A 26,633-nucleotide genomic window follows, 5' to 3' on the forward strand; every position below is an offset into this window, starting at 1 on the left:
AATTCCTTCCACCAGCTGAAGCTGAAAGCCCTTCAGGGAGCAAAGAGACCTCTTAGGAGTGGACAGAACCATCGATCTCCCCTTTGACCATCCCATTGCCATTACCAAGTTATCTTAAGGTGGTTGAAACAGGCTGTCCTCGCAAGAGCTGGGAACAACCTGCTTTTATATCTGAAATTACTTTCAATTAAGGAAGTACAGATAATTGGGGTAGAGAAGATGGACCAGTTTGTACTCAAGTGCAAAGAGGTGATATCGACCCTTTCCTGTTTCTAAATACAATTAGGTAAATTAGAAATGCTGAGCATTATCAGAGGAAGAAAATGAAAAGAAAAAAGAATGGTGGGTGGGGAGCACTGAAGGGAAATTCTGCCTCGACCATTTAATCCCAGCTGTACCAGGACATATCTGTCCCCCTCCACCGAATCTGGGCGCAGTGCAACTGACACAGTCAGTTCTTCATCTTACTGTCTCTTCTGCATTTGAAAGGTTTGGCCAGTCCCTCCTTTTGGGAATTCTGCTTGCTTGGCTTCAGTGACATCATTCCCTTTAGTTCTTCCCTATGTTCTAACCATTCCTTCTTGGTCTCTCTCTTCAACTCCTTTCAACCGGCCCTTAAATCACTGCTGCCCATTCTACTCAGTAATCTCTTCCACCATTTAACCGCCACTGTGATGTGTCAGATTCTCAGGTCCCCATGTCTGGTCCTGGCTTCCTCGTGGGGCCTCTGATTCCTGTCTTGCTGCCCCCCTGGGAACCTCTAGCTGGGTGTCCCACAGGCACCTCAGACTCAGTTAAATCAACTTCTCTCTGCTCTTCTCTAAGACATACTTTTCTTCTCTTAATCCTTGTACTGGTTAAAGATTCCACAGGACCTCTTATCCCTGAACCAGAAGCCAGAGTGATCAACTGCCCCCACCCACCCACATACACAACCCATCCTGCCCTATAGGAAAAGTCCAGTTCTTCTGAAACTAACTTCTAAATTCTCCCTGAGCCTGTTCCTCACAGTCATGGGGTAGGGCCTCACTAACTCTTCATGAGTGAAATGTGGCAGTTATTCGCTGCTTTTCCTGCTTCTGGTTTGGACTCTCTGCAATCCACCTTTTCCATTGTCACCGGAGGGTTCCACCTCCCTCTCTCCTTCGTTAGCTGCTCCTCCCCTCCCTGAGAACTGTGTGCTCCCGCACACATCGCCATGCTTACCGCCTCACTGCCTTTGCTAGTCCTCACATCTCCTCTCCCCGTCTGCCTTCTTTTGGTTACACTGCTCATCATTTAAGACAGTTCAACTGTCTCCTTCACAAACCGTCTTTGATGCAACGTTCTTCTTTTCCCTACTCTTTCCCGAGAGACCATGCTTCCATAACACTGACCCATCGTATCACATTTTCTTATCTGGGCCTCTAGTTAACTGTGAGCTCCTTGAGAGCAGGGAGTGTGTCTTACTTGTCTTTGTATCCCCAATGCAACGTCTGGAACAGTGCCTGGCACATAGTAGGCACTTCTTAAGCATTTGTTACTTGGAACCTCCCAGCGTCCGAAGGGGCCCCTGTAATCCATGTATCTCTGGAGCTCAGGCAGCTCAGATGGAACGTCAGTGTATGTTTACTGTCCCAGATGATTAGATATGAATTATTAAAGGTCATACAAGCAGCTGCACAGGATAAAGCTGGAATTTTGATAAGTCATTTATAATCTTTCAGAATGGCCTGTGGGTGTCCAGGAATTTTGGGGGAAAATGGGAAGAAATCCACAAAGCAGTATGTTTGGCCAAATGGTGAGTAACAGAAGACTCCATCTGTGCAGAGCCCTAAACCGTTCCTGACAGCACTGCCAAAAGTCACATGACTAAATGTTGAGCACTTACTATGTGCCAAATACTCTTCAGGGTGCCACAAGGGATACGAAAAGGGGCATGACACAGGCCTCGACCTGGAGGAGCTTCTCAGTCTGCCAGGAAAGACGACGTAGCCTCACTAAACGTTACAGCATAAAGTCGAAAACAAGGCGCAAACTGGGTAGCTGCTGCTGATGGGGTTTATTCTCCATAAATAGTGACTTCAGTTGGAACAGCATAAAATACAGCTTTGGTTTGGAGACTTAGGTACTTCTCTGCCCCCCCCTTCCCCAGACTGACACCCCCTCATCTAGAGACTCATTTCAGTTATGAGGAATCGGGAAGAAAGCCCAGAGAGCTTCGCGACGCCAGTCACACCATCCATGCACCAAAATTCATTCACTTTTCTTGGGGACCCCCTCAGGTGCCTGCTTTAAGGGGCTGTAGGGGGCTCTGACCAGGGAGTCAAGTCCTAACCGTCTCTGCTGCTAGTCAGTGGCTTAACCTCTCTGGGCTTTAGTTTTTCCCTTCTGTCTATGAACAGAGATTTGTTTGAGGATTTGGGAGATGTCTGGACAAAAATTAAGAGCCTTTATACCTCCAAAATTCTTGATTAGGCTCAGACCCTTGCTTAGAGCCTCTTTGTTCTTGCTCTTTGGCTAATTTCAGAAAATCTGTTCATCTGTTTCCCAGTTAATAGCAAATTATTGCCAGAGGTGGGTACATGAGTACTGACAACAAGCGCACACCAGGAGAACTGCAGAGCAAAGACAGAACCTAACAAGATGAAATTATTCAGTGCCACAGCCAGCGCGCACACACCTCAGTAACTTCTAACGGGCACACCATGTTCCAGTTTCATAGGGTTGATGCTCAGTGACCCACAATCCCAAGGGAGAGTTTCATATTTAATGTCCTCTACTTGGGGAGTCAGGAACATTTGTGACATAGACATTGGCAAATATATCTACCAAAATTTACTAAAATACTAAAAAATGTTGCTTTTCTGGAAAATGCTGGTTAGGTGAGGTTTTTGTAGCACCACTCTGGTACCCATGCCGTAGCTGCTTTCATTTTATGGGTTTGTTACTTACATGGTCTTTTATGGAAGGAAGTAGTCTTTAAAGTAACTAAGTTAACAAATTGTTTCACTGTAGGATGTAATCAAAACTATAGGAATTTTGATCACTAAAACTGGTCTTTATGTACATATCACCACAAGGTACACTTTAAATATCTTACAATTTCATTTGTAAATTATACTTCAATAAAGCTAAAAGAAACAAACAGAAAGGTCATCTTTAAAACTAAAGAGTTATTTTAAAATGGTATTTTTTTAAAATAGATTTTTATTGATTTCAGAGAGGAAGGGAGACGGGGAGAGAGAAACATCAATGATGAGAGAGAATCATTGATCGGCTGCCTCCTGCACATCCCCTACTGGGGATTGAGCCCACAACCTAGGCATGTGCCCTCGCCCAGAATTGAACCCAGAACCTTCCACTCTGCAGGCCGATGCTCTATCCACTGAGGAAAACTGGCTAGGGCTTAAAATGGTATTTTATTTTATATTCTATACAAGATTTTTTACTTTTGTAACTCGTTTCTTTGATTAGTGTCTAAGTATAAGCTAACTGGGTTGCTGATAACTGTTTACTCACCTTTTAGATCTTTGATCGCTAGGAGTTGACAACTGAAGTTCTGAAAGAACATGCACAGAGCCAGCCCCTTTTGCCAGGGCTAATCTATAAGTACTATTGGTCTGAATCGAGTTCCCTATAAACTCCCTTTCCAAGTTAAAGTTTAAATAATTCAACCTCTGACCCAGTTGTCTGTCTGAGATGAAAGAACTAAATAATTTAGTTCATGCAAAGCATTAAGCTAGGTTCTGAGGGGGAACAGCAAAGAAGAAAACGTAGTACCTGCCCAGCAGTGAAGTGGAAGAGATAAGGCACACATTAGTGATTAGCGGAGCTAAGTGGGAGGCTGAGGAATGCACGCGCTTTCCGGCAGAGCCTCTCCATCTCAGCACTAAGGACATTTTGGACTGGACTGTTCTTTGTTGTGGGGGCGTCCTGGGCCTTGTAGGATGTTTAGCAGCATCTCTGGCCTCTACCCACTATATACTAGAAATAACTTCTCTTTCTCCGGAAGTGACAACCAGAAATGTCCCTTGGGGAGCAAAATCACCCCTGGTTGAGAACCCCTGCTCTAGAAGTTTGCAGCAAAGAAGCCTCTAGTCAGCCGTGAGCAAACGACGGCCCGTTTGAAATGAATAAAACTAAAAAAAAAAAAAAGACTGTACCCTTTTATGTAATGATGTTTACTTTGAATTTATATTAGTTCACACAAACACTCCATCCATGCTTTTGTTCCAGCCCTCCGGTACAGTTTAAGAACCCATTGTGGCCCTCGAGTCAAAAAGTTTGCCCACCCCTGCTCTAGCTGGAGTGACAGGGAAAGCTTCACGGAAGAGCTAGATTGTAAGCTACAGTCTGGCAATTGCAGGGGTATGATGTGTTTACACAAGAGAAAAGCATTTTCGGAAGAAAGCAGTAAGAGCAAATGCTAGAGGCAGATCTGGAGAGTGTAGGTAGATCAGTTAGACAAGCTGGAAGAGAAGTTCAGAGGACTGTGGCAAATGCCGGGGGCCAGGCTCTGGGGAACCCTGACAGTGAGCTGTCAGAGTCCAGAGTTGCTGCTTTCACTAGTACCTATGGAGGAGGCTTACTAGACTTGCTTGGAGCTTCGTGACAAAGGTTGACATTGTGTTAACACCTGGAACCATGTCTTTTCCCTGTCTTTGCCTCATTGCAGGGGATCAGAAAACACCATCTTCTTTACTACCCATGTGAATGGCTCCTGCAGTAAGTATATTTTAGTCCCAGAAGAGTGTCCCATCCATTTGTGGTAGAATATTCTGGGTCATAAGAGGTAGAAATATCAAAGTTCCTTCCATTCTTCTATAATTTTAATAGCTAATATAGCTGTTAATTATTTTTTAAAATCTTGAAAGTACAACCTAATTACTATACTGTGCCTAGATCAGGTAAAACTGCAGGCGGTACACAGAGACGCTATACTTAATTTCAGCAGTTTATTTACATAAAGTAAACATTAAGTAATAGATCGAAATGCCTGGTGATTTCTGCGAAAGAGCTTGGATTGTGTTTATCAGTGGAAGCCAGTGGCTTTCCAATCAGTGGCACAGTTTCAAAGCAGAAAGCGTAATTTTTTTTATTTATTCATTCAACAAATTCATTCATTTATTCATTTGAGCACCTGCAGTAGTATGCTAAACACTATCTAAGGATGAAGAGAACAAGAGGCCCAAGGCTACTCTTGTGTTAAATTCAAGTAGGGATGAAGAGATAGATGATCAACAAGAAAACCAAAACTCAAACAACTTAAAATAGAATAAGATAATTTCAAATTATGTCATGAAGAAAGTAAATAGGATGCTGTGGCTGTGATTTTTTATGCAACATTGTATTGGAATTAACTAAACTCTATCTGTCCAAGGTATAACCTCACATGTCTAAACATAAAACCCACATGTGAATTCCCCGTGCCTAATGCCACATCAATTTATATCCTCATTTGATTAATATGCACAGGATTAGAAATCCTGTAGCTGTGAAATTCAGAACATTCTGAAACAGCTGTCTGAACTGGAGGTTCACTAGGAAGTGCCATTGTAATTACTACTTCATCTTGTTTAAGAAGCTGACCTTGGGGCACTGGAATTATGGAGGACTTCAGATTTGGGGAAAAGCTTCAAAACCATTGGTGTGAAAATCTACTCATTTGGTCTTGGGGGACGTTTCCTTTTTGCCTCTGTGATGGCTGACAAGGTGAGTGTTTGCCGCTTCTCTTTGGATTCTAATGTTTCTGTAAATATGCCTCCTGTAGATCCCTTTTACTCCTTGTACTGACAGAGTTGCTTGCCTTTTTGCAATCTATATCTATAAAAGGCTAAGTGACCGACCGTACTGACCAGCCGGTACATATGACGCGCACTGGCAGTTTAAAAATAAATGTGGACTCGAGCATGTGCAATACATGTAAAACTCTCGCTGGTGCCAATCACACGCGTGCGTTTTGAGCTGTTATTGTCGATTGTGAATTTGGTTGTTTTTGTTGACATTCTGAAGCTGAAAGAAAGCAGTGGCGTTGACAGAATATGTCTGAAGACTAACTATTGGCACAACTGTTCCCATCTGACACTGGCCTCCCATTTAAGTTAATTCGAAGACAGTTTCCCGTGATGCCAGCATTTGCGATGACTATTAATAAATCACAAGGACAAACTCTAGACAGAGTAGGAATATTCCTACCTGAACCCGTTTTCAGACATGGTCAGTTATACGTTGCTTTCTCTCACGTTCGCGATGTTAAAGTTAAAATTGTATTGTGAATACTTTATCACAAGGGATATTAGTCAAGCACTCTGAAAGTATTTTTACTCTTAATGTGGTATACAGGGAGATATTAGAATAAGTTTAATCAATTTATCAGTCATTGTTTTTATCAATGTTGCCTTTTATCATGTCTTTGTTGTATCATGTTATTGTTTATTAATCAATTTACTTTCATATACATTTTACTAATTTTCTTTCATCTCTGACACTTCTATTATAGAGAAAGGGCGAATAGTGATATTAAAATATTCTAATTAATTTCCTATCAATGTGCACGAATCTGTGCACCAGGCCACTGGTATTTGATATCACTCTAAGATTTGCGGGTGATTCTTTTAGAGAGACTGACTGACTCTTCTGGGCTATCCTGGCACTTCAGCCGTTCACCACCACACGAATTCTGGTGTCTGTTTTGGGATATGTAGGCACAGTGTTTGGGCTTTACTTGTACATGGATATATGCAGTCCATTTGTTTCAGTAATAATAATAGAAATAGGTGACATTTATTGAGTACATAACAGTGAACAAAACAGATAAATGTCCTGTTCACAGAGCTTATAGTTAAGTAGGGGAGATAGATACTAAACTAATAAATATGATGTAATATCAGGTCAATATTAAAGCTATGAAGAAATCTAAAGCAGCATAAAGAAATAGAAAGTGACAGGAAGTGGAGCAGGGCTGTTTCAGGGGGGTGGTTTGGACGTGCTCTCTGAGACCTGACTGGGGTGAGAGCATAGCTATGTGGACATCTAGGCTCAGGGAACAGGACGTGCACAGACCTCAGGCTGGAGCATGCTTGACATATCAAAGAAAAGTGACAAGGGCAGTCCAAAGAGGAGGAGCCAGCGGCCAAATCATTCAGGGCCTTTATAAGTGGTGATTACAACCTTGGCTTTTATTCTTGTTGTGTTGGGAAGCTGGGAAAGGGTTGTGAGCAGGGTGTGGTGTAATCTGACTTCTTGACAGAATAAGTATGCGCAGAGTAGTCTACCGGGGCAGGAATGGCAGAGCCAGAGCAGCTGGGAGGCCGTTGGAGTAGTGTGAGGGGGGAGAGGGAGCAAGTGGTGAGATGGTGGGTGTGTTTTTCAATGTATTGCCAATAGGATTTGCTGATGGATTAGTGTGGATTGTGAGAGAATGAGAGAAACCAAAGATAACTTTAGAGTTTTTGGCCCGAGCAACTGACTGAATAGTGGTACCATTTACTAAAATGGCAAAGACTGTAGGAGAAGCATGTTTGGGGGAGGATGATCAAGAATTCAGTTTTGGATGTGAGATGCCTGTTAGATATCTAAGTGGAAATGTCATGTTAGTATTTGGTTATCTCCCCAAATTATATGTGTTTAGAGCCATGTGATTAGATGATATCTTCTGGAGGATGGGTAGGTAGAGCAGAGTGGGAGGACTGAGCACGCCCTGAAGCACCCACCACTGAAAGGTTGGAAGGAGATGGAGAGCCCAGCAAGGAAGACTGGGAGGGAGGGACCAGTGAGGCAGGGCGAATAGGACAATGCGAGATTGTGAAAGCCACGTGAAAAAGGTGTTTCAGGAAGGGCGAAGTGGTCAGCTGTGCTAAACTTAGCTGAGATGTTGAATTAGATGAGTGCTGGAAATTAGCCACTGGAGCTGGCAAAATGGAGGTTGTTGGTGAGCTTGACTAAAGCCGTCTCATCACAGTGCTGAGGTGAAAAACTGGGTAGAGGGTGTTCAGAGAGAACTGGAGCTGGCTAAGCAGACAGTAACTACAGTCACTCCCTCGAGCAGTTTTGTAATTATCCTCCCAACAACCCTGTAAGCTAATACTGTTACTTCAGTTTCTATGTGAGCAAACAGTAACTTGCCTGGAGTCACCCTGAGGTGGAGCCCTGGTGGAAATCAGACTGATTCCAGACGTAGCCACCTACACTGGACCACAATTACACAAAACTAAAACTCCACGGTGTGCTCTTGAACTTTAACTTCTGCCTATAACAATGAGAGTGAGATTCAAAGTGAACATCTAAGTGTATAAGTTTTAGAAAAATACATAACTGTATGTGTCACTGAACTTTAAAGAGTATTTAACATAAGGAGGCCCTGGAAGTCAGTCTTATGCCCTAGCTAGGTGTGTCTAGTAGCTATTTTAAACTATTTGTGAGGAAGTATGCGTTAATTACATCCTTAACAGACTCCTTTTAACAGCTAAAGCCCTGATCAGATCCCTTTTATTAACTTCTGACACTCCTTGGCCTCTTCCCAGCCGGAGCACATTCCCCTCTATGGCTGTTCTGAGAGACTTCCATAAAGGGATGTCACATATTGACTTCCTTGTGATCACCCAAGCATGGCTTTCATCTCCATTTTCTAGACCCTTCGTTATCTACTTCTTTGGATCATACCAAGACTGTGTCAAAGAGACCAAATCTTTATGCAGCAATCCGCACTTAAGAATTATCTGAGCACGCATATGTGAATGGCTATAAAGCCAAGTCAGGGATGGTACCATGACATCCTTGGCTCCGATGAAGGAGCTAGGAATGTCAGAGGTTGGGAGGATAATATCTTACAGGCCACACTAGAATGAAGAAGCCAGGATAGTTTTGCTTACAATAAAATGGATTGTCGCATTGCCTGGAACTTTGCTAGAGGTTGGAAATTGCTAGGTAGTTGCTACTGGGACCTTTCATTTATATCAGTTATACCCAGTGAGGAAATGGATAATGATACTTGTAATTATTAATAATGTACCTAGTATGTCCCTGCACATGGTACCTTGGAAGAAAATTAAAAAGATGTATGTTGGCGTTTGTTCCAGGATACAACAAGAAGGATTCATGTGTCAACTGATCAAGGGGACACGTGGAGTATGGCCCAGCTGCCCTCTGTGGGGCAGGAGCAGTTCTACTCTATTCTAGCAGCCAGTGATGACATGGTGTTCATGCATGTAGACGAGCCTGGAGGTAAGAGCGTTTCAGAGGCCCACCCTTGAATTTATAGAGATCGAAGCTGCAAGCCCTACTTTTAGTAGCTTTTTTTCTTACCCCTAGGAATTTATTAGTGCCCTACTGAGTATTTTGTCTTAGAAAATGTAACCTCTGTTAAAAGGGGCCACTTGCCCTGACCAGTTTGGCTCAGTGGATAGAGTGTCAGCCTGCAGACTGAAAAGTCCCAGGTTCGATTCCGGTCAAGGGCATGTACCTTGGTTGCGGGCACATCCCCAGTAGGAGGTGTGCAGGAGACAGCTGATCAATGTTTCTAACTCTCTATCCCTTTCCCTCCTCTCTGTAAAAAATCAATAAAATATATTTAAAAAAAAAAAAAAAAAAAAAAAAAAAGGGGCCACTTGTTTTGACATTGTCTCGTTTGTGTGCATATCCAAGGGTCTACAACAATGCTGCTCAAAGAATGCTCAGAGGATGGGTACTAATTTGCAAACTCTGTTACTAAATAAGTAGAGGCAGTGAGAGCATGCATTTAGAAGCTCTTATAGCTATTTGACAAAGTAATTTTAGATGTGTTTAATCTAATGATAAAGGAGTTGGTGGTTATATTTCATTGTTCTAGTGATAAATTTTTATGCTATTTTACAAAAGCATTGGTTTGTGACATAGTGGAAATTTAAAAATTGATCTTTCATCACAGGCAGTTTGAGAAGCATTGCTCCAGAGGTTAAGATTAACAGAAGTGTAAGCTATGAATCTAAATACAGTGCCTCTGCCACCAAAATACATCTTGGAAGAGCTTTTCTGTAGCATCTGATTAACTCATTCAACAGACTCAGCACCTGCCATATTCCAAGCACTAAGTAACAGGGATACTAGAATTAAAGATGGACACGAGGATCAAAGATCTGGAGTATCAAAATAAAATAAAATAAAAAAGATCTTGAATATCAAACCTTGATTGGATCTCTGGTCTGTGTCTACATCATGAAGAGAGATGGTTGGCTAATGTGCAATGATTCAGTCATGTGTATGGTTAGACTTTTGTTGCCTTGCTGTTCCCTCCCAAGACATAGTGTTTTTGTTTGTTTGTTTGCCTATTTCAGATACTGGGTTTGGCACCATCTATACCTCTGACGATCGAGGCATTGTCTATTCCAAGTCCTTGGACCGACATCTCTACACCACCACAGGTGGTGAGACGGACTTCACCAACGTGACCTCCCTCCGTGGGGTCTACATAACAAGTGTGCTCTCTGAAGGTGAGTCTTGCTTGGCACAGCTGTCCTTCAGCTGAACATGGTGAGAGTAGAGGCCTTTGGGGAGACTGATGGCCCTGTCCCCCGGAAAGACTGCTTACCTTAGCCAGCAGCCTACCTGTGTCAATTCTGGCTACACTTTTAAGTGAGTTATGGTAAACAGAACTAAGAAAGAGAGAGGGCACAGCAGTAGCCAGCCAGGCTTCTTGCGTTCTGCTCAGTGCTTTGCAGTGCTCACCTTTATTAAAGCTTACTTACGCAAACACACACATTCTCTAGTCTAGAGCACAGAGCTTACCACCCAGGGAGTCTCTGAAGGTTTTGTTTATTTACGTATTTATTCTTTTATAGGAGGTGGGCTGTTTGTTTTTGTAAAGACCTTTGCAATGGTCCACAAGGCCAAGTGATCTTGGCCCCCTATTTCCTCCCTGACCTCACTTCTCCCTCTTCTCTCCCTCTCCCTCTACTCTAGTCACTCCAGCTCTCAGTTCTCTGCCAATCCCCCTGAATCCACCAGGTTCACATGCTTGTGGTTTGGAGATGTGCACGGACTGTTCTCTGTTTTCCAAGTATCTGCAGGGCTGACATCTCTTCCTTCCAGTCTCTGCTCATATTTACTTTCTGAATGAGACCTGCCATTGACTATCCTATTCTAAATTTTAGTCTGCCCTCCCCCATTCACACACACACACTGTCAGTCCCCCTCTAACTATGCAGGTTTTTCCATTTTCTAACATACTATGAATTTACCTGTTTGCCACGTCTAGTGTTTGTCTGTCTCAGCCTACTAGAATGTAGTTTCACAAAGATGTGGTATTTTTGTGTGTGTGGTTTTTTGTTTGTTGTTTTTTTAATTTTGTTTCACATAGTGGGCACACAACAATATTTATTAAGCCTGGCCGGTATGGCTCAGTTGGTTGGAGAAACAGAACTTATTAGGGTTCTTCCAGTGTATAGGGCTTCATATCATTCTCTTCCCATTCAGATAATTCTATCCAGACTATGATCACTTTTGACCAAGGAGGAAGGTGGAAGCACCTGAGGAAGCCTGAGAACAGTGAATGTGATGCTACAGCAAAAAACAAGAATGAGGTTTGTTTTACTCCAATTGTCATATGTATTTGAAGCAGAGCAGCCACTCTGTTCTGCTCATATTGCGCCAGTTCTTTGAATAGTGAAGTTTAGTACTTGATTAGGATTACAGGTAAAGGTGGAAAGCTTGAAAATGAGAGTAATGAAATTAACTTAGAATGTAAGAACTAGAGACTGCGAAGAAAGGCCAAGATACTATGGATTGTCTTCTAAAGAAAAACAAAACTGAGGGCTAACAATTTGTGTTTTGCAAAACTGCTGAATGGAAACAGAATGGACATATGGGTCGGGGATTAGTTAGGAGTCAGCACGGCAGCTCTGAGACATTAGGAATTCTGCAAAAGCCACAGGCCAGCCGTTCCTGAGCAGGGCAAAGCCGTGCTGGCCATTAACAAGAGATGAGAACTTGGCCTTGTCTTCCCCTCTGCCTGGGTGCCACATAACTGGGGGGTGCAGGTGGTGACCCCTAGGAGAGACCTAGAACTAGGAATACAAAGGTGTTGCTCAGGAAATCCCAGATTCTGAGAGTGACAGGTCTTGACAGGCAAGAGAAAAAGAAAAGAGAAACAAGCTTTGTGCCTGGCTCTTTCAGAATTTGAGAGGTGCTTAGGGGAGCACTAAGAGAGTTTTCTTTCAAAAATGACAGTTTGGGTAGTTCTAAGCCCTCCTCAATACCTGTGGCTAACATGCACTCTACTCTTCTAGGCTGGGTTTTCTGTTTTGTTTTCAGAGCCTCACAGTGTGAGATTAAGTGTACCTTCCCCACCCACAATGCTCTCTCTCCCTTCTACTCAGCAGTACTGTGGAGTCTTTCCCTTCTGCTCCCTTTTCCCCATCCCCCTGCGTGCCCCAGGAGGGGCGGGCCTCCCGTGGCCTCTGCTTGCCTGGCTCTCCTCCCGCTCCCATGCCCCTCCCTCCTCAACATTTCCTGGCTCCCCTTTGCCTGTGAATAAAGGCTTCCACCTGGTGACTGAAGGGCCTCTCCTCCCCTGGCAGACTGCCTACTGCCTTTTCGATGTCACTTCCATTTCATCACTGACACACCCCTTGTTATCATCCTCTGCTGCTCCGTCAACCCCCACATGTGCCCCTGCCCCTGTGGCCTTGCCCTCGTTGTTCCTGGGAAAGCTGGCCTGTCTCCCGCACCCCGATTCATTAGAACTTGTGAAATCCTAACCATCCTCACTGCCCATCTTCAGTTAAAATCAACCATTCCTCTTTGTTTTATTAATAGTTTGACTGAACCTCTTTTTTTTGTAGTAAAATATACATGACATAAAATTAACATTTTAACCAATTTGAACCTCTTTGAAAGCAGTAACTTTTGCTCTGCGTTGTACCTCAACTAGTTTTAGAGAAATATTTCTCTTCTTTTTTTAAATATGTTTTTACTAATTTCAGAGAGGAAGGGAGAGGGAGAGAGATAGAAACATCAATGATTGACTGCCTCCTGCATGCCCCCTACTGGGGATCGAGCCCGCAACCCGGGCATGTGCCTTTGACTGGAACTGAACCTGGGACCCTTCAGTATGCAGGCCAATGCTCTATCCACTGAGCCAAACCATCTAGGGTGAAAAATATTTCTTAAAGACAAGGCTGGATCCTGGTGAGGTGGCTTAGTTGGTTGGAGCATCATCCTGTACACCAAAAGGTTGTGGGTTCGATTCCTGGTCCAGTCAGGTCACATACCTAGGTTGTGGGTTATATCCCCAAGTTGGGGTGTTTATAGGAGGCAACAGATTGATGTTTCTCTCTCTTTCTCTCCTTTCTCCCTCTCTGCCCCTCCTCCTCCTTCTCTAAACATATCTTTGGATGAGGATTAAAACACACACAAACAGAACTAGGTCTTATTTCCAATCACCACCACGTCTTGTACAGTATCTGAAATATGTCAGGCACTCATCAGGTTTATTTGTGTGGAACAGGGAGTTATTGTTTAGTTTTGCAAGATTAAAAAGTTCTAGAGAAGGATGGTGGTGATGGTTGCACAATAGTGTGAATGTACTTACACTACTGAACTGCACACTTAAAGATGTTTAAAGTGGTAATTGTTGTGGTATGTGTATTTTACCATAATTTTTTAAAAAGAGTATCCCACTGAGGTCTGGGTTAGAGTTATTAGAAGGCTCTGTGAGTGAGTAAAAAATTCCGCCTTTGGTTTTAATCTGAGTTTTGATTTCTTTTCACAGTGCAGCCTTCATATTCACGCTTCCTACAGCATCTCCCAAAAACTAAACGTTCCAATGGCCCCCCTCTCAGAGCCAAATGCCGTGGGCATAGTCATCGCACATGGTAAGGAGCCTCCCCTCCCCTCCTCGGGAAGAATAGCTGAGCACACTGACACTCAGACTTCATTCCCCTATAAGAAAACCACCGAACATGGCTTTTACCATCCTCTGGAGGATTTCTTGCATGATAATGGTACTTAGGGTTATTTCACAGACTCCCATCAGAGAGAGTAACATGACTTTCCCCTTTCCCAAATTTTCAGTGGCCTTTTTTCTATCACAAGAGGCATGATGGGAAGTAATCAGAAGAAATTTACTCAAAATTAGCCTCTTGGCAGTAAGTCCTGTCTGTTTCGTTGCTGCTCTGTGCTGAGGAGATGATGGATTGTGTTGCAGGTAGCGTGGGAGATGCCATCTCAGTCATGATCCCGGACGTGTACATCTCAGATGATGGGGGTTACTCCTGGGCGAAGATGCTGGAAGGACCCCACTTTTACACCATCCTAGATTCTGGAGGCATCATCGTGGCCATTGAGCACAGCAGCCGTCCTATCAATGTGATTAAGTATGCATGAGCTCAGCTCCACCCACACTTTCTGCATAAAGGGCAACCGTGGGAAGTATTCCAGTTCACTGGGGGGAGTTGCAGGCCCTGATTTAAATTTGTGCATTCTGCAGAACTGTAGGGAAGGTTTTTAAAGGGATTGCATTTAGAGCAACTCAGATTAAATGGCTTGCTTTTTCCTCTGACTTCCTCAAGTTAACACTTTTTGCCACTTCTTTCTCTCCACAAGATTATTGTGGAAGTGTCTGAACATTCTGGATGGGGAATGACTCCTTAAGCAAAGGCTCATAATAGATCATTTCTGTTTGTTGATTTGGAAGCCCATTCTTACATGGGTCACTACTTTCTCTTTCCTTGGAAGGAAATTTTGTAAAGGCATTTTCTTCCATATGCTCTGAATGAATCCCTTTTCTTAACCTGTTAACTAAGCTATCACCTAACATGAGGGTTCTTCTCTGATTTGGACCGAACAGCAGAGTGGTTTCCTGATAGTCCCATACATATTGATCCTCTGTTGTGATCTTTCTCTGATTGGGGTTTCAGGTTCTCCACAGATGAAGGTCAGTGCTGGCAAACCTATACGTTCACCAGGGAGCCCATCTACTTTACCGGCCTGGCTTCGGAACCTGGAGCAAGGTCCATGAATATCAGCATCTGGGGTTTCACTGAAACTTTCCTGACACGTCAGTGGGTCTCCTACACCATCGATTTTAAAGATGTCCTTAAAAGGAACTGTGAGTGTCTTCTTTGACCTTTCCTACCAAAAAGTTGTAAGCCCATTTTTCTAAACAGCCAATTCAGTTTAATTTCTTTTCGCTGGAAGAAGAAAATGCATAAAGTTTAACGTCATGAAAAAATGTGTTAGGCACCTGCTCTTTAACAGGCTCCGTGCTGGTCTTCAGATCCCAAAGGATAAAAACCTGAGCCATAGGTTTTAGACCGTAGCCTTTGAGCCCTTTTTCCAAGAGTCTTCATTTGACATCCAGTCGACCACAGTTAAAAGTCCAGAGACAGAATGTTTTCCCTTCTGTTTGAAGCAAACGAACCCATAGTGAAACAACCTATGCTTTTGGCTCATTGGCATCTTGTCCTAAAGGAAAGCATCTTGTTGCTGACCTTTGGCAGCTCCTGTTGACTGAGGGCATCAGTGACAAGACATCTAGCCAGCAGCCTCTCAGTTTGCAAGGAACCCTAGAGATCCTCGATCCAGCTTCCCACTTCGAAACAAATAAGGGTTTTCCTAATACTCAAATGAGTGGTGAAATGCAAATATCTCTTCTTTGGTATGAGGAAATGCCCGTTGCTAGTAGGCTTCAACTAATGTAATGTGGCTTCACAATTCCAAAATGAAGCGATGGGTTGAGTGAGACATCCCCACTCTTCCTCTCCTTGTTCTTCCTGTCGCCTGGCAGCTGCCTCATGTAGGTGAGCACTGTGCCAGGCAGTTTCCTGAACAACCTGTCTTTCCTTTAGGTGAAGAGAACGACTATATGATATGGCTGGCTCACTCCACAGACCCTGGAGATTATGGAGATGGCTGCATTTTAGGCTATAAAGAGCAGTTCCTACGGCTACGCAAGTCATCCGTCTGTCAGAATGGCCGGGACTATGCGGTGACCAAGCAGCCGTCCGTCTGTCTCTGCTCCCTGGAGGACTTCCTCTGGTACCAGCATCCCTCAGCCCCTTTCCTGTGCTAGGGAAAGTGGAACACAGTTGTCTTACAGGATTGAACAATATTTCAATCCTTTTCTTTCCCTCCTTCCCCAAGAGCAGAGAACTGCTGCTGCTTATTAAGGAAATTGAGGCACAGAGAAAGGGAACCAAAGTCATTAATAATTGGACAGATGATATTATCATATTGAACAGTTAATTATTGGGCAGAGCCAGCAGCAACCCCCAGAAATCCTGACTTGGCAATGATAGTAAGGAGGGACGTATGTAAGGAGGAAGAGATTAAAAAATAGAGAAGGTGATGAGGTACAAACACCAAGGAAAGTGGCACAGGAGCTAAGAGGACATTGGACTTTAGCAGAGAGCCCGCCGGCCTGAGTTCAGCAGGTGGCACTTAGGTTTTGGGTCATCAGCAGGACTGAAGGCAGAAAGAGTGGTTCTGTCCCGAGACACTAGGTGACAGCAGTATACTTATGGTCCCTGTGTCCCATCAAGGTTTAGAAGCCACCAAGGTGAACTCCCAGACTCAGGACCCTCCAGGCTTAAGGATCAGTGATGTGGTTGGCATGGGGTTAGTGATGATACAAGGGCGAGGGAGTCCCTAGGTAGTCTAAGCAAGAAAACTTAAGGCAAATAAGAGGGACTGATTCACCTCACAGGTAGTCATCTTACGGAACTTGTCATATTCCCTCAAACCACAGGTGACAGAATACGGGACCAAGCAAACCCAAGTCTGACCCTGGGGGGTCCTCCTGTGTGGCTCATATCTGTCTGTGGAATGGCCAGAGGTCCTCCTCTCCCCGTTTCCACAGGGGAAGTGGCCCTCACATCACTTGCTTTGTTACAGTAGGGCGAGAGATCCTTGGAACTCCAGGGGCTGTCCCCGTCCCGGACTGCACACGGGCTGGCTCTTCATTACTGAGCTGGTTTCCGACATGCTGTGCTTCTCCAGAGCTCCGAGCCATTGGGCACACTGCTCCACGGCCTGCAAAGTCTCCCACGCCCCTGCCTGACCCCACGCCTGGTGGATTCCTTTAGTGCTTAGTTCAGATAGCACCTCTTTAAAGCCTTCCAGTTTTCCCTCATCTAGGCTCCCACAGAACCCCTGTCACAGCTCTTACTGTGTTTTAATCACTGTGTATAGGTTTGCCTCCAGCACTAAACTCTAGGCTCCTGGAGAGCATATTATATTTGATCATCGTGTAGCTGTAATGACAGCAGCTGCATTTTTTGAGCACTGACTGGACTGGCACTGTCCTGAGCAATTTACATTTAATCTCAGCAGCCTGTGAGAGGGCATTGTTGTCCTTTCCCTTCCACAGAGGGAAGAAGTAACAGAAAGTACAGAGAGATGGGGACTGACTTGCCCACAGTCGCTCATCTGGGCAGTGACCGAGCTGGGACATGGACCTGCAGCGGAGACCCGCAGCCCACGCTGTGCCGCACGTGCTGGGGAAATGTGCACACGCGAGCGGGAAGGGTGCTCCCTGAAATCTTGAATTCCTAAAAACTTCCCCAGAAGTTTCCCCTGCTCTTGGAGGAGTGGTGTCCTCAGCCACTTTGTTCTCCCCACCCTCTCCCCGAAATATTTGTCAGAAAAATCTTGAAGTACTAGCAGCAGCTTTATATTCCCCAAATAGTCACTAAATACTTGCTGTGCAAGGGCAGTGCAAAGTGGAAATAGAAGGTTTGTTGCGAACTCTCTGGGTAAGATGCACATAATCATGTTGTGAAACAGAAGGTGGCAAATGCCCCAGGGATTTAGGGAGAGATGACACTATTACAGCTAGTGCAGCAGGAGGTGGGTCAGAGGCTTTGCTGAGGAGGTGGCATTTGAGCTGAGCCCTGACAAGTGGTAGAATTTGACCCTGTGCATCTGGGAAGAAGCAGGTCATTAGAGCCTCACGGGTGAGTGATCAGGAAGGGTGTGCTGGAAGATACGTCATGAGGGGAAGCCACAGTAGTGACGATAAAAAAGTGACTAGGGGCCAGATGGGGGACGGAAGGTAGTGTCATGGACAAACCTAAGGAAATGATAGGCAAGGCTGGTGTGAAGGAGAAAACAGAGAAAGGGGTGTATTTGGAACATTTCCTTTATTTGCGGTTCTTCTGGCAGATAATTTAATTGGTGAATGTCCAGCAGGTATTTGGAACTGGAGGTTTAGAGCTCAAGAGAGGTAAAACCTGGAAGCTTTTGTTGCAACAAATAGTTAAGCTCACAAAGGGAGAACAGATACAAAATAAGAGAATGAGTTATAGAACCCTGTAAGACACCTGTATTTACGGGTCAGGAAAAGGAAGCCACCAGATGAGTGGGACTGATGGTGCCTCCCACACTGTCAGTGAAGCTAGGCCCCAGGGCAGTGGGAAGGATAGGCCAAGGGTGCTCATGCAGGGTTCAGCTCGGAGAGGAGGCAGTGTTATTTATTTGGGGAAAACAGAAAGGAGAGCAGATGGGGGGTGCTATGGAGAGTTGGCATAGAATGGAGGGCAGGACAGGGCATTCATATTGGCAGTAAGGACCATCTAAGAAGCTAAGAGGGTCGGAAGTGGAGAAGGCAGAAAAGGTTTGCAAATATCCCATAGTATACCTCCAAATAACATAATAAGGAGTTATTTGGAGGTAAATAAAAGAATTGCTAAGTTTAGTTCTGTGGCTGTTGCCACTATTTCTCTGTCTTAGTTGCATGAGTCCCCACCCCATGCAGATTGCAGGCCTTCCCTTCCCAGAGCCTGAGCGATCTGTGCAGGACTCCTAGCCTCAGTGCTCCCAGCTACTAGTCCTAAGTCCACCAGGCCTTCCCCTCATGTCCTATCTTCCAGCACACCCTTCCTGATCACTCACCCAATCCATAACTGTTTTCCCCAATGAAGCCCTCTCCATGTGTTTTTCTAAATGGACCTTCTTTATAGATGACACAGGCCTTCCTGAGCTACTTTCTGGCAACCCAAGACTGGAATATTAACCATCCACTGACCCACAAAAACCTTCATTGCTAGTCAGTTACTGTCTTTCAGCAAATTTAAAAGATACTTTATTTGTGGACTCTTGCAGTGATTTTGGCTACTTCCGTCCAGAAAATGACTCCAAGTGTGTGGAACAGCCAGAGCTGAAGGGCCACGACCTAGAGTTTTGTCTGTATGGCAGAGAGGAGCACCTGACCACAAATGGGTGAGATGGCATTCTCCTTTGTGACAAATGAGTATACCCTTGTTCAGAGCGAAAAGCTGCTTTTCTCCACACAGAGATCTGTGCAGGGCTTTAGGGTGCTCTAGGAAACACTGTCTAATAGAACTTTCTGGGATGATGGAAATGTTCTGTCATCTCCTGTGTCTGGTACAGTAGCCACCAGCCCTGTGGCTACTGGCGCTAGTGTGACTAAGGATTGAATTAATTTCTGTTAATTTAGACAGAGCCTCATTGGCTCCCTCCCACTCCCATTTTCGAATGGGGTGTTAATGTGCTCTCCTGGATCACAGACCTTTGGCACCGTCTCTTAAGGCAGAAAGGCAGGCATGTCCCTGCAGCCAGGCCTGAAAATACACAAAATATCCCCAAAACATCCCTGTGGATCTCCCCCCAGGCCTGAAAGATGGTGTAAGGATGAGGAGCTTTTCAGATCTTGTTTTTAGGAAATAGGCAAGAATTTAGTAATGTATCCTTGTATTCTGTTAACAAATTTTCTCTGCCTTTCAGATACCGGAAAATTCCAGGAGACAAATGCCAAGGGGGAGTGAATCCAGTTCGAGAGGTAAAAGACTTGAAAAAGAAATGCACAAGCAACTTTTTGAGTCCAGAAAAGCAGGTATGTCAAAGTAGATGTGGATTAGGCACAAGTGGGGTTTCATGATCTGTCAGGCTTCCCTTTGCACAGGAAACTGTCAGGGTGAAGGATGGGTCATATAACCCAATAAGCTCATCTACTGAAGTTTTTTGTTGGGAAAAAAATAGTACTGTATTTCATAAAGTGGTTCCAAGTTTTAGAAGCATAGAGTTGAGGACATTCTGAGGCTCAGGGTCTTTTGGGAAAAAGACTCAAGAAGTTTGGCTGTAAAGGGCTGGACTTTGCACGTGTGAAAGAGAAGAGCATTGGGCCATAGGTAGGGTGGATCTCTGTGCCAAGTCATGCCAGGTATGCTCACAATGAAAAACGCAGTCCCCTCTTCTCTAACTTCTGAGGGATGAGGGCCTGACAAGGGGCAGGGTGAAGAAGGCAGTGGAAGAAGAATGCGTGGGTGTGTGTACTTGTCAAGGGGCAGGGTCCTCCTCTGCGCCCCACCCTGCACTCCTGGTGGCTGTCCTCAGAGTGTTTGTGGGTGTGATTGCACAGGACTCCCGCCCACAGGGACACAACTTGTCCCAGAATCCAGCTCAGCCTCCTCTTGGATACAATGAAAACACACACACCCTATTTCCCCACCCAGAAGCAAGTAGGTCACAATGATATGAGAAGGCTTATTTGTAAAAAAAATACCAAAAATTAAATAAAAAAAGATATATGTGATATAGCATTCGCACAACTTCTTTCCAGCTGATGGCCCTGTTCAGCCCACTGTTATCGTCATCTCCCTTTCTGGCTCCACCCTTAAAAGCTCTAAGACTTATAAACAGTGATAGTAGGAAACAGTCATATTACCATTTGCTCTAGGAAGTTGCCAAGGCTTCCAGTGTAACTCTGACATTGACATCACGGAGACTGCACCATTCTGACAGCTTCAAGGTAGTCGAAATTCTGGTGACCCTCTGCCAGGTGTGATTCTCCTGGTTCATCCTCCTGAGATGGTTCACGTGGGGGTTGAAAGAGTAGCATCATGAAGTGCCTAAAGACTGTAGATCACTCAGGGAAATGAGGGGAATCAGCAGCATCTTTGAATTCAGTCCTAGAATATTCATGCCTGAATTTTTTTTGTGTGTTTTCATTTATCAAGAATTCCAAGTCAAATTCTGTTCCAATTATCCTGGCCACCGTGGGATTGATGCTAGTCACAGTTGTAGCAGGAGTGCTCATTGTGAAGAAATACGTCTGTGGGGGAAGGTAAGGAACATGGAAGTCAATCAAAGGTACTGCCGTCAAACCAGAAGTCAGCCAAGGGCACATGGTTGAGTCTGACCTTAGCAAAAGAAGTGACATTCTGAAACGCCAGGCCCAAGTCTTCTGAGATGTTATATTTTCCGTAAGCTAACTATGGGTCTGCTTCCTGTATGTGTGACTCCTTCTCTGAGTGTATAAAACTCGGAAAAGCTGTTGCTATAATAAACACACCCTCCTCAGCACATTGGGATTCATGAAGGGTTGTATTCGCAGGTTCCTGGTGCATCGGTACTCCGTGTTGCAGCAGCATGCAGAGGCTAATGGTGTGGACGGTGTGGATGCTTTGGACACAGCCTCCCACACCAATAAAAGTGGTTATCATGATGACTCAGATGAGGTGAGCCATTTCTTCTTGAGGGTGATCCAGAAGTACAAAAAAGTGATTCTTTTCCTGTGCATGATCAAGATGTGATTGAGACAAATGAGGGTATAAGCTAGAAGCAGAAACTTAATGACTATGACTCCGTCAGCCAGAAACGAGGTAATTGTTTTCAAAATAGGAATTTTTTAGTCTGTTAAATAATATAATTTAATGTCTTTCAGGACCTCCTGGAATAGCTCTTCAAAGGAGCTGGGACCGCACATGGATGATGGAAACACAGTACCTCTTACACTCCCTGTGGCTCCGACTTGGGGAAATAAATTTCCCATTGCGAGGAATCCAGCTCTGTTTCTGCTGCTTCCGTCAAAGCCAGAAGGACCTCTACTAAAGACATGCAGGGGGTGGTGGGGGCAAAACCCTAAACACACACAATTGGCTCTGAGAAGAGGGGGAGACATTTTTAAATCTTTAACCTCTTATTTCAAGTTGTCTTTTTGCAAAGTATGGGCTCTTTGGGGTTTGTTTTTGTTTTTTACGGGAAATGAAATGGAATTTGAAGGGAACATTTCACTAACTGTACTCCTGCATGTTTTGCATGGCGCCTGCCCCAGGGCACCTGCCAACTCCAGCATCAACCCTCACAAGTAGCCGGTGCAGTCCCTAGGCTCTGCTGGTGACACAAAGCAGCTGCAGAGATGAACACGGAGGCGCTGGTGACTGGCATGACTGGGCAGCCTTTCTGCCTCTGGGGACAGCCCTCCTCCGAGAACGCTGCCACCAGATCCTCCCTTTTTATTTTTTCCAGGGACCATAGATCAGTGATTTTTCTTTTTCCTGCTTAATTAGGCAATACCCTTGTTAATTGCCCTTTGATGACTAACTTAACCATGTGCTTCCAAGACACTAAATCAGGAGAACTTAAAGGGCAATATTTTTAACTGGGGGCAGGAAGAAGGGCGCAGCAGAGAACTGACTAGACAGAGCACTATGAAAGGAGAAATCCTTCCTTCCTCCAAGATCTTTCAAGCCATGCTGTGTGTGTGCCTGCAGACCTGCTCAAGGACAGGGCGCAGGGCTTGCCCGGGGTGTCTGCCCAGGCGGTGCAGCCCCTGAGGACGGAACATGGGCTTCCTCGTGCCCTGCTGCCTGCTGTGTTGGCTCAGTGGTGAATCATTCAATTGGCTGCTTATATGTTTCCTCTTAGGTGGCTTGTTGTACGTGGAGCCAGGACTAGACATGTTTTCAGATTTATAGGCTTTATTTTTAAAATCAGAATTTTATTGCCAGCTCTCTTCCTTGCCCCTTCTCCCCAGCTTTGCCAAGTAATTTATTGGCATGAACCTTTCGGCTGAACCAACTGAAAACGCTTCCAGTGTAAGATGAGGTTTTGTGTGATACATTAAGTTCATATTTTAAATTTAAGGGAGTTTTCCATTTGACATTTATTTCAAATTCAATCAATTATAGAATGTAGTGAGGTGGATTTTTGGGTGGCCATCTAGTCATGGAAAGCTGCAATAATTAATTTTAATATGGCTTGAATATTTGCTATACAGGAATATAGTATAGTATGCTTTTGGTCTTGGTGTACCTGCTGTGCTGGTCACGGTTTCTCCCAATAAGTATGATTGGGACATTCTCTGGTAACTGCCATTTTGCTGCTAGTTCATTTTATGGCCAGAAAGCCCATAAAAAGTAAATGTGCCAAATTAACTTTTGTCAGAATGTGTGAGCAGATGGCTAAAGTTCTCTCCTCACCAGAATGGAATAACAGCAGCAGGGAAAGTGGGGGAGGGAGTAGACAGAGAATTGTAGAGACTTGGAAACTGCATAAAATTAAATGAGTCAGTGAGCTTCAGTTAGAAAATAATGTTAGGGAGAGCAGTTTTTGTGAAGAAAATTAATACTTGTTAGAGCCAGAGAGCACTCATCTTTTAGGAAAAGCTCGTTAATTTTGCAGGTTTTTAAATAAAAAATAATTCCAAAGATAAACCAGTTCACAAAGGATAGAGTGTCAGCCTTTATCCCAGACATCCTCACCTTCTGCCCAAAGTGAATTTTTTAACGTGTTTTTTTTAAATTGATTTCAGAGAGAGGAAGGGAGATGGAGAGAGGGATGGAAACATCAATATGAGAGAATAATTGATCAGCTGCCTGCTGCATGCCCCACACTGAGGATCAAGCCCACAACCTCGGCATGTGCTCTGACCAGGAATCAAACTCTGACCTCCTGGATCATGGGGCGATGCTCAGCCACTGAGCTGGGCCTGCCCAAAGTGAATTTGATGTCCAGAAAAGATCTATTTCACCTACACCTTTTCCCCTAGCATATACTCACTGGGGTAGACGTGCTGAGATACGGTGATTCGCTAATCAGCTTTAATTTATAGGAAAGTTAATATTCTTCTCTAAGCATATAAGAGTAGGGCTCTTTGCTTATAATGATACCTGGGATTTCTGTAGAAATTAGTAGTTTTCAGAGCAGCTTCACTTGCAATATGTCATTTGAACCTCAACATTCTTGTGAAATAAAGAAAAGATAGGGTTGTATTTCCCATTTTTAGGAGATAGAGCTGAGGTACAAAAATGGAGTAAATTGTCCAGGGCCCCTGTATATCACGGGCAGTGTGGGCTGGAACATGAACTCTGGAACATTTTGCGTGTGGGTGCTGCCTCCCTGAACAGGCTCCTTCCTTGCAGACTGGCTGTTCTGTGGGGCAGGAATCAGTGGCATTTCTTTCAGAGCAGTGTTTAGTGCCCTTTTGCCACCTTGATAAAAATTCTATTCTCCTGTTTTTCCTGGCTAAAAACAATGATAGTTTTGATAGTGTGTTTAGAAACTGCTTCTCACTTCATTTAGGGTCACTGTTCAAGAGTGCAGGAATGAACTCTCCACTGTGAGTCACTTTTCCATTCTCCTCATTTCCCATCCCTGGCTGACTAGCTGGCTCAGTTGGTTTGAGGACTGCTAACAAGCCTGGTGTATTCCCTTTATCAGCTAGTTAGTGTTCTACATCAGCCTGCTCACTCACAAGTATATGTCTTCAGCCAGTGAGCAAAACAGCCTAAATCCATGATTGCATCTAAGAAAAAAAGATCTCTAATTTGTCCTACTGATGTTGGGTTAGGAGCATTATCTTTGAAAGTAAAGAATAGCATATCATTGTAGAAAGTTCCGGGCTTGATTATAGCAGAAGAGATTATTATTTCTAGTGGCTTTAGCAATAAAATTTATCATCATAAGAGAGATTGGACATATCAGACCATCCAAAGTGGGTCTGAGCTCTTAAATGCAGGTGGAGAACTTGCCATCTTTCCTGCTCTGTGGAGAGGTATCTTAGACCTGAGGGGGCTTTTGGTTTTCAGTGAGACCAGAGACCAGGGATGCATACACCTAGGCTGTCATTTGGATGGAAATACACGTAGAAGAATAAATTGTTTAGAGCGTGTGGCTGTTCTAGGTTGGGCTCAGGAGATTCAATAGGTTAGTTATTACATAGAACCTGCCAGGTCTGCCTCTGGGCCCCTACATGCCCAAGCTGGCTTCTCACCCCTGACAGACTAGTAATTCTCTGGCCACCTCCAGCTCCTGCTGGTTCTCCCAAGGCCTTTGTCATGATACCAGGGATACAGAGAGGTGTTGGCTTGTCCAGACCCACCCCAGTGGCAGGGCACCTGCCACCCCAGTTCTTTATTTTCCAGGCAAATCATCCAGGTAGAGATTCTCTCTTCCCTTTTAGGAGGGCTCTAAGAGCCCTGCCCCTGTGTGCATGGGCTCAGAGCTCATCCTGTTAATTGTCGGTACAGCCCCCTCACCCCACTTGAAGCCTGGGGACTTGGAACTGCTCAAATAGGAAGAGATTCAGCTTTCAACTTTATTACTACCTTCTCTCAAGCAGGAAAATAAGCATGGACTAAATGTCCTTTGAACAGAACCAAAGTTTCAGATTTGCCACATGATGGAGTGATGGGAGGGGCCAGACTTTCAGCCCTGGCACTCAGCAGGTGCCAGGCTTTCTGTCCCATCTGCCACCGTTTGCCCAGCTCAGGAGGCTCTGGGAGTACCATCCTGCCCAGCAGAGCCCAGGCCTTACCCTCATGGAGGGTGATTGAAATCGCAGCAGCATGTTGATTTCCTGGTTACATCACATTATAACAAGAATCGGAACATGAACTTGAAATTATCTTCAACTTGCTGTATGCATTTTTCACACCAGTGCATTCTTAAGCGTTCTTGTTTATAGAAAATAACAAACTAATCTGTACCTTTATATATATGTACATATATACATGTATAAACTGTATAGTGTACATGCTAATGATTTATGGATGTGTCCCAGATCTCTACTGCAGTTCTCTTCCGCATGCCCTCCATTTGTGGTCAGGTGACTGAATGTTCTCTGATAGTCTGCCCACCTCCTGTGTTTGGACATCTAGGGAAGAGGGTTTAGTCGTACCCTCCTCCTCATCCTCGTGCACAGAAATGCTCAGGGTCCCCATGTGCCTGTTGTTCAAACCCCTCTTGTCTCTTGCTCCCTTTCTGAGCATGTGGTCCCTCTTGTTCTGTATCTTTGCCTCTTCCCCAAACTAGGGGACAGCTGCCTTCCTACTAAAGTGTAAAGCAGTTATTAAGATCATTACTGCATGTGCGCTAAAAACAAACCAGTCTTCTGTTCCCTTGGAACAGAAAATTGCATGTGAGGTGGGATAATCAAGTCTCAACAACCCATGTCATTTACACAACAAAGCCAGACCCCATAATAAAATTCCACAAAATGGAAACAAAACTCAACTTCCTTTAGCATTGTGTAAATAAATTTGGATGTGTTTAACTTTGTACTGGTAATTTTCTGTATATTTGCAATATTTGGGTTAGAAATAAAACAGACTGGGACTTTGTTACCTGACCTACTGAAATGACTAAACTACAATTTGTTACTATGATAGCTTTTCCAGTTTCTTGCTTCAGCAATCAAACCAAACCAGCACACAAGCCAATTAAAGTGCAAGGACTGTGCATTTATAGCATGAAAGGTATTAAGATAATTTATGGGGGAAACTACTTACTTTTTTTCTTCCTCTTTATGCTCATAAAGATCTACTTCCCATGGGTATTTATTTGTAGGACCAGCTTTCTTGTTCTTTCCCCCAGAAAGTCTAACTGACCCACCCTGCACACCTTCTCAGGTTTCAACTGCTTTACTTTTCCTCTGGACA

At 44.2% G+C, this 26,633-nt stretch overlaps 1 protein-coding gene across 2 annotated transcripts in view; it reads left to right on the forward strand.

Moving 5' to 3' along the window:
- Positions 1-26,328, forward strand: part of SORT1 (sortilin 1) — a 58,828-nt gene extending 32,500 nt beyond the window's left edge. The window contains exons 6-20 of one of the 2 annotated variants that reach the window (XM_036344952.1): positions 1,707-1,780; positions 4,658-4,707; positions 5,564-5,694; positions 9,060-9,204; positions 10,293-10,448; positions 11,431-11,537; positions 13,727-13,829; positions 14,162-14,330; positions 14,874-15,064; positions 15,804-15,993; positions 19,057-19,173; positions 19,699-19,807; positions 20,931-21,037; positions 21,308-21,431; positions 21,638-26,328. In XM_036344952.1, coding sequence (XP_036200845.1) covers positions 1,707-1,780; positions 4,658-4,707; positions 5,564-5,694; positions 9,060-9,204; positions 10,293-10,448; positions 11,431-11,537; positions 13,727-13,829; positions 14,162-14,330; positions 14,874-15,064; positions 15,804-15,993; positions 19,057-19,173; positions 19,699-19,807; positions 20,931-21,037; positions 21,308-21,431; positions 21,638-21,652 — 1,788 coding nt within the window. In that variant the 3' untranslated portion in view covers positions 21,653-26,328. The remainder of the gene's footprint in view (positions 1-1,706; positions 1,781-4,657; positions 4,708-5,563; positions 5,695-9,059; positions 9,205-10,292; positions 10,449-11,430; positions 11,538-13,726; positions 13,830-14,161; positions 14,331-14,873; positions 15,065-15,803; positions 15,994-19,056; positions 19,174-19,698; positions 19,808-20,930; positions 21,038-21,307; positions 21,432-21,637) is intronic. The other variant, XM_036344953.1, reaches the window with a different exon arrangement.
- Positions 26,329-26,633: the final 305 nt, after the last annotated feature.

The sequence above is a fragment of the Myotis myotis genome, unplaced genomic scaffold (assembly GCF_014108235.1).
Source record: "Myotis myotis isolate mMyoMyo1 unplaced genomic scaffold, mMyoMyo1.p scaffold_m19_p_18, whole genome shotgun sequence".
Classification (NCBI taxonomy): domain Eukaryota; kingdom Metazoa; phylum Chordata; class Mammalia; order Chiroptera; family Vespertilionidae; genus Myotis; species Myotis myotis.